Source organism: Musca vetustissima, unplaced genomic scaffold (assembly GCF_032173495.1).
Source record: "Musca vetustissima isolate MV318-11 ecotype Yass unplaced genomic scaffold, APGP_CSIRO_Mvet_v1 utg3767, whole genome shotgun sequence".
NCBI lineage: Eukaryota > Metazoa > Arthropoda > Insecta > Diptera > Muscidae > Musca > Musca vetustissima.
Window position 1 is genome coordinate 466,681 of NW_026886007.1, and position 8,580 is coordinate 475,260.

General features: G+C 41.0%; 1 protein-coding gene across 1 annotated transcript; it reads right to left on the bottom strand.

Moving 5' to 3' along the window:
• Window positions 1–6,540: 6,540 nt before the first annotated feature.
• LOC133333459 (uncharacterized) lies at window positions 6,541–7,922 on the bottom strand. Its single transcript, XM_061541777.1, has 2 exons — window positions 6,865–7,922; window positions 6,541–6,804 (listed from the first exon to the last, which is right to left on the bottom strand). The coding sequence occupies exon 1, from the start codon at window positions 7,893–7,895 to the stop codon at window positions 7,101–7,103; it is 795 nt and encodes a 264-aa protein (XP_061397761.1). The 5' UTR covers window positions 7,896–7,922; the 3' UTR covers window positions 6,541–6,804; window positions 6,865–7,100.
• Window positions 7,923–8,580: the final 658 nt, after the last annotated feature.

Below are 8,580 nucleotides of genomic sequence, written 5' to 3' on the forward strand. Positions count from 1 at the left end.
TAACCCAGAGTTGAGCTCAATTCGGAGTCCTAACCACCTGCACCTCAACGACAAGGTAAGTACAATTTAATATTATTTCACCTTTGTTTACCCTTTTTTATCCTTTTAATGCTTCTTCTTTCTTTGCATGGAAACAAAATCAACCCGGAATTTAACTATCTGCTGGTCGTCCGTCTGTCTGTCCGGAGTTTCAGTGTCTTAGGTCTATTGGGTGAATATACCAGCGCATGCCGGATTGGCTATGCGTTAAATCAGCGCCTCCCTCGTTGGACTTGGACGGCGCAGTGTGTGACTCCCTTTGGATTTATGTAGATTTAGTTGTCGTAGTGATACTTCGTTTTATTTCAAATACTTGCATCTATTTGTTTGTTCAATATTTTTAAGTTTTGTATGTTTTTCTTTTTGTATTTAAAAAAAATGCATAGATGTTTTTTTTCTTCCTTTTTTTTATATATATATAAGTATCGATCAATAAAAATGTCGATTTTCAAATTTAAATTTGACTTCTTGCTGTTCGGGGAGATCACACGTCCAGTCTTCTTCGCAGGTGTATTTAAAAAGGACAGTTTTCCTATCATTTTTTTTCCAGGAAATTTCTCCTACCCTCTTATTAATTTTCTTTTATCCCCCTTTATGACGTTTGCCAACTGTTATACACAACAGCAGTTTTGTGCGTGCTATCAATTTTTCTTCTTCTTCTTCTTCTTTTAAATTTAACCCTACAAGGCGCACACCACAAACCCCACTATCCTGCCGATATCCTTATCAAAGGATAGGAGGGAAAAATGTGCGACATTAAGTGATAAAAATCTATGTAAAAATATGTATTTGTTTGGGCACTACACAAAAAAAAATAAAATAAACGTTTGGCATACCTACAAATTCTAATTTGGCATCCCTAAAGCCAATTTCCCCGTTTTCCGGGGAGAATATTCGGCTAAACTATCATGAAACATTTACCCTGTCGTAAACTAGTGTAACCTATATTAGTTACCACTCGTGTAAACATTGTATAAGAAATACGCCCAACGTTACGCTTTACTATTTAGGCGGACTGAAAAAATATGACAATGAATGGAACGCTTTTGATTGAGGGTTGGTATGTATTGCAAAAGAATAAAGAGTGAAGCTTGGCGGACGGACTTTTCGGTGTTGCAGAAAATAAAAAAAAAATCGGGTAAGTAGAGTGAAAAATAAGTGAAATGTTTAAAGTTAAAAATTAGATATAGTGAATAATAAAAAAAAAGTGGCATCCGGATTTTCAAATAAATTAATTGTGTTGTGTGAAAAAGTGATACAAAAAGGTAAAGAAAATGTGAATGAAAAAGTATCAATGGAAAGCATCTAGTGTTGTTGTGTGTGTGAGTGAATGGCCCTTGTAAAATAAATCCTTACCAAAAAAAGTAATATATGAAAATACTCTAAAGAAAAAAATCAATTGTGAATAATGGCCAAATCAATATGCAGAAAAAAATAATAAAAATTAAAAAATATATATATATAATAATAAAAATAATAATTAATCTAACCTAAAATAAATTTTCGATTCCTATGTGTGTGTGTGTAACAAGTGGTTGTACAAATTATGCATATTCACTCATAAAATGCACTCATGAATCAAAATGAAACAACGTGATTTTGGCGGAAATATAATTAAGTTCGAAAAGATGCCACAATGAATTCGACGTATAAGGCAAAGAAAGAAAGAAAAAAAAAAATATTCCGCCAAAGAGAAAAGAAAATAAGTATAAAGAAAGAAGAATCCAATTGGAATAGAAAGATAATATCAAAACAAAATCAAAATTATGAGAGAAAAATAAATATTCATAATTAGAAATTGAAGTTGAAGAAAAAAAAACCAAAATAAATAGAAATAAAAAAAATTTTATATCAAAGAAAGTGTTAAAAGGTGGCTTTATGATAAAATAAAAGAAATAAATATATAAAGCGAGTGTATGCTACCATTCGTGAGAAGTACAACAAAAGTATCGCCAAATAATCAATCAAACCAATGCTTCACCAATAAATAAAAATACAACAAATCCTTGCTTCATTCCAAATAAAAGAAAAATCGCTATAATGATCTTCGAAAGTGGTTAAAAGGTGGAATGATAAAGTTGCAAGGATAGTGATATGTGTTAAATGCTTCCACGATACAAAGAAAAATATATATTCTATGAAAATATATCTTACAACACACAAAACCCTAAGTTAGGAAGATTTGGTGTGTTAGCATTAGTGTGTTCTGTTTTCAAGCTTTCCAGCAGTGGTTTTAGCAGATTCCAGAATAAGAATGATTGAAGTGATTTTGCAACCATATTCCATCTGGATAAAACCAAAAATTTCTTCTAATGACAAAGTTTAGGTATTTGGATCTAGATATTAAAGGTTTCTCATAACATACTACGAGGCTTAGTGTCTAACCTCAGATATTGGACATAAAATCCGATTGTAAACCAATAAAAATAAAAATAGTGATGTGTTATAAAATCAAATTATTACTTTTAAACAAAAACCAAAACGAATTTCGAAAAGGATGACGGGGTTTTGAAGGCGTGGCGCATGCTGCTGCCCAGAAATGTGTGGTAAAGGCATATTGCGGAAGATCGGTTTTGCTTAAAGACCAGCTCTGCTTCCACCCGAAATGGATAAGGTAAGATTTTGTTTTTAATGTGTATTCATATTCCTTTTTTTCCATTTGGCCTATTGTGAACTTGCGCCCCTGTAAATAAGAATTATTCACAATCTGAATAATAAATTACCATGAAACCTCACGTTTTTAACTTAATAAAAACTCTGAACTACCACTCCTGCATTTACCTACGATTAACCTGGAAATCAATCTACATTCTGCCTCTCATGCTTCCTCGTTACCAACGAACAATATTCGTTTTTAGATTCGACATACTTCTTTTACTCACTTTATAAGTGTACCATCTACTCGCATCACAGCTCTCGTCAAAACGTCAGATACGTTGGTATTTCAGATGCGCCTAGGTGTATTTGAACTTGTTCTCCCGTTTTCCAGACTCTAGTGTCATAAGACGAATGAGGGACGGATCTGCGACCACGTGTACAACAGTTCCTCCGCCCGTGTCACTAGTTACAAACGGCACCATTTATATTGGTAAAAGAGGTTCTGCACTAAAGGTCAAAGACATGTCACAACGTGGCGGCTCCTGAAGCGCAAAATTCTATACTATTTAAATAATAAGCCTTTCTCTAGAGTCGGCAAATCCGGGATGCTTTCTGCGTACTCTGATTCTCGTATTTTGTCGTCTGCTGCTGATACCAGAAGATTGGCCACTTATACTGTGAGAAAAAGTTAATGAGCTGTACATGTCTTCCATTACGCATCATACTTCAATTGATCCTTTTGCAAAAACAAAAGAACAAAAACGTTAACCAGGCAAACCGCAATACTTCACACACAACACACTGAATTACCAAAATTTTAAAAAGCCTAAACCATCCCTCTCTAAGATCGTCTTCTTATCTCAATCAAGGTAAAATAATTGATATTAGGTTCCGAATAAATTCTAGACTGAATGGTTCATAAGAAGTTAGTCACTAAGGTTTTAAGTCACGTACATGATAAACTCCTAAGCTTTTTCCTTTCAGATCTTCTATCTCATACAAACAGTTGCCTACTGCCCGCACAATCCGACACTTCACAAACTTCTTACATAGTTTGGCATTAATGTTTTTGCTGAAATCGCTTAACTGGTGGTTCCTGTGATAAACCTCCTGACCCGGTACAAACCTAACTTTCCGTGTACGTATATTGTATTTTCGAGCTCGATCTAGATAGCTTTTGTGCAGATTCTTCTTTAATTCATTTCTCACCAGCTCTAGTTTTGAGGACTTCGGAAGAGCACTAAAATCTGGATCGCTCATACACTCTAGCTGTTTTGCCAGTCTATACACACTCCCATGGGTAACCATATTCGTACCAAACAAAGCGAAATAGGGTGTCATACCTATCGATGAATGAACCGAAGATCGAAGAGCGCATTCAATCGAGGATAAATTCTGATCCCAGTCCCGTTGGTCGTCTTGCAGGTAGGATCTAATCGCAGACAAGATCGATTGATTTACTCGTTCTGATTGGTTTGCTTGTGGCGAATATAGCCCAGTCTTGAAGTGCTTTACGCCATATGATTCTAGGAAACTTATGAAATCCTTTCCAACAAACTGCTGTCCATTGTCGGACATCAATACTTCCGGCACTCCAAACTTGTGGAAAACTTCGTCCATCAAAAACTTAATAACATTCCGAGCAGTCGCCTTTGGCATTGGCTTCAATAACACGTACTTCGTGAAGTGGTCGAGTACGATAAAAATGTAGGAATTGTTGGACTTCGACCGAATATATGGACCTAAAAAGTCAACGTACACTTTCTGAAACGGTCGCTCGAAAGACACATTGGCCTGCATGGGTTGTTGCATATTTTTGTAATTTGCCTTCGCCTCTTTGCAGATCCCACACCTTCTCACATACTCCCTTATCTGCAAATTCATATTCGGCCAATAATACAGCTGCTTAAGTCGCTTCAGTGTTTTATGGTAGCCTCCATGCGCAGCTGTGGGTGTGTTATGGGCCTTAATAATCGCTGAAGATGTCAAACCTGCTGGCACCCAAAGCTTCCATACAAAATCCTCATGGGGAATATCAACGGTGATGGGAATAGTCTTTTTGTAAATATAACCATCTCTTACTATAAGATCGGGTAATGATTCTTTATTTTGCTTAATGGTTTCCACCTTTGCTAAGTACTCCTCACTCCTGAATTCTTCCGACAGCAAATCTACCACACTCTCCATTTGCCCTAACAACTCCTCTAAATTGTATCTGGATAGGACATCCGGGACGACGTTCTGACTTCCTCGCCGATGTTCGATCTTAAACGAGTGGCTTTGCAAAAGCAAACTCCATCTGGCTAACCTTCCACTCAATTCTTTATTTGTCATCAGCCATTTAAGCGCCGAATGGTCTGTGATGACCGTGAAAGGCATCAGTTCAATATACGGCCGAAATTTTGTGATTGCCATCACTACCGCCAGACATTCTCGCTCGGTTACTGAGTAATTCTTCTGGGCCGGTGTTAGTTTTTGCGACATGTAGGCTACAGGATGCTCCCCTCCGTCATCGTCCTTCTGAAACAAAACCCCGCCAATCCCCAAATCCGAAGCATCGCATTGCACATAGAAGTGCCTACCGAAATCTGGGTGTTGCAACACTGGACTTTGTGTTAAGGCCTCTTTTAACTTATTGAATGCTTCCTGGGCTTCCTTCCCAAACTCAAACGATCGTCCTTTCTTTAGGGTTGCAAAAATCGGTACCGCTATGGTGGCATAATCGGCGATAAAACGGCGATACCAGCCGGTCATCCCTGTAAATCTGCGAACTTGTCGTGCGTTTTTCGGGTAGGTGAAGTCCACTATGGCAGCCACTTTCTGCGGATCCACCTTTAATTGACCTCCACCAACTATATAGCCCAGATAGCGTAGCTCCCGGAAACAAAATTTTGACTTGCTCACGTTTATCGTTAGGTTAGCTTTCTTTAGATGGTGCGCCACCTGCACCAAAAGGTCGATATGTGTTTGGAAATCAGGGGCAACAATGAGCAAGTCGTCTAGGTACACGAACACCCTTTCACGCATATGTCCAGGAATGACCTTATCCATCAACCGACATAACCTTTGGGCCGCATTACACAGCCCAAAAGGCATGACGGTAAAATGATATAAGGGCCTTCCTGGGACAGTGAAAGCCGTCTTTTCCCTGCTCTTTACTTCGAGCGGGATCTGCCAGAAGGCATCCTTTAAATCCACACTCGAAATAAAATGTGTGTCTCCTAACCGGCTGAGCAAACCCTCGATGTTCGGGAGAGGATAGGCATCCTTGACCGTAAGAGCATTAAGCTTTCTAGCGTCCAGACATAGCCTGTTCTTGGTACCTTTGCGCACCAAAGTTACAGGACTATTCCAAGGACTCTGGCTCGGCTCAATGACCTTCATGTCCAGCATCCTATCCAACTCCGCAAACATGAGAGTCTGAACTGCAGGCGAGACGGGATAGTGCCTCTGCTTAACAGGCTCTGCCTCTGCGGTATCGATGGTGTGTGTCTCCAGCTCGGTCTTACCCAGCCCTAGCACCGCAAACGACGGAAATTGCTCGACAACGTTCTGTAATATCTTCTGATCTTCCTCGGTCAAAATGTGGGCGGTTGGATCAATTGGCTCCGCTTCAGTTTCATCTTCGATCGACAGGCATTCCACCGCGGCTAACAACTCAAATGCGCGCATAAAATCAATCCCAAGATAAAGAACCCTGCCTAAAGTTGGGACTAGGAAAAATTCGACCTCTTTCTCGATTTTCTTCAACTTGATTTTGCTCCTAATTCTACCAACTACCTGGTGAGGTGTACCATCTGCCGTTTTAATATGTGACCTATAAGGGAAAATGGATATTCCTTCTTTATCTGCCAACTCAAGCGCACCTTTTCCTAAACAAGTGACAGTAGCCCCGCTATCCAAAAGGCCTTCAACTTCTGTGTTCCCTATTTTTATCCGGGCATACAGTCGAGTGTCTTCACCTTCATAAAGCGTCGCCTCTGCTATCTGATGTCTAAGCCTTCTCCTTGCTCTGAATCTCTTCCTGGCCTTTACAATCCGATCTCGTCTACTACTAGTGTTAAGAATCAACTTAGTTACCTTACTGTTCGAAGTTCTCCCCCCTTGTACTTCATTAATTTCATTATTTAACGCATCTTGTTTGCCTTCATGGCGCTTACAGTCTACCTTATTCCTATAACTAATATCTTCTATATCTTCATTGCCTTCATGACCCTTACAATTCACTTCATTCCTATAGCTTATAACTACTATGTTTTCATTGCCTTCATGGCCCTTACAATTCACTTTATCTTCGTCTCCTTCATCAAAAATCCTTTTCCTAGCCGCCTCGTACTCTTTCAGACGTATATGCCAAGGTTTAATTTCCCTACTTCTACCTACGGGTTTCTCTTCCATCACTACACTATCGCTACTCATTCTCTCAAGAATTCTGACCTGCGCCCTCCCATGCTCTTCATGCCTCATTTCTGGGGTTGCGATTGAGCCGGACGAGGCACCCCCTTCATCGATCCGGACTGCTGGTTTCCCTGGCACTGCGGACAACGGGGCTTGGTCACATTTTCTAAGCCACAACCATAGCAGAAAAGATTGCGTGTATTGGACGGACATTCAACAAATCCATGTCCTTTCTCTTTGCAATTCCAGCAAATATAATTGGCTTGCCTGGAGATTGCCTCCACTTCCCATTCGTTAGGTCCTTCGGACTCTAGGGCGTGAACTCGCTGATTATAGTGCTGCTTGTATGCCTGCGAGGCCTGCCTTTGATTTGCCAACAGTTGTTCCGCCTTTCGGCACTCTTCCCGAAAATGTTGCAGCCCATAGATCTTCATGGGGAACACCAACGATGCCATCGATGGTTTCAAATTATTCTTTAGCATCTCCACTAACATGCTTTCCTCCATCGGCACTCTTTGCTGGCAGTGTAGGCGGAGCATGGCGTTATAAAACTCTTCAAATGGTTCTTGAGAGCCTTGGCGGCGATCCATCATCCGACGCTGCACATCAAAGTCACTTTCAAACTGGCGGAATTGTGACAAAAATGCCTGTTTGATGTCTTGGAGGCTATTCAAACGACCTAATCGACGCTGCATCCAGAACCAATCTTCCGCCGGCCCTTCTAACAACTGAGGGAACTTGATTACCACCTCCTCATCGCGGTAGCCGTAGTCTTCCTTTAAGCGCTCCAAACGAAACATGAAGTCTTCGGCGGTGATTGACTTTGACGTACCGTCGAATCGCAGTCTCCATTTGTCCATCTCGCTGCGTCTCGGGCTGTAGACGGGGTACTGAAAAGTTGTCGGTTGTTCTCCCCAATACTGCCAACCGCCATTTGGCTGTTGCGGAAGATACGGTGGATGATTTGGCGGAAGCCTACTCGACTGGCTGGCTGGTTGGTAATGCTGGTCCGGTTGGCCATATGCTGCTGGCTGATTTTGTGTCTGACTTGCTGGTTGGCCATAGGGCTGGCTTGCTGGTTGGCCATAAGGCTGATTATGTAGCTGGCTTGGTAGCTGCCTATCATGCTGGCTCTGTGGCTGACTTGAATACACTCCACCCTGGGTATTTCGATGATGAGAAAGAACCGTCGTTCCCTTCTGTACCTGGGCGGTAGGTGCTGAGAGATTAGCTGGCTGCCCCGACCCAGGATTTACGGCGGGTATCGCTCTGCTCTCTGTACCGATTTGGTTCCTGTCACTGCCGTTCAAATTCGTTCCCATCTCTGCCAAACTCTTCTGCACCAGTTGTGGTACCAACACGCACAATTTCTCATTGAGCAGACGTATCAACTCTATCTGGCCCACTTCTATGGCTGAACTAATGACCTCTCGCAGCTGATGATCGGCAGCTTGGACACCCATCCGTTCCTGTTGCCATTGAGAATTTTCTCTTCTCCTTTCCTGGTGGATATTTTGAGCGGTTACACTGCTGAAATTTGGCGTA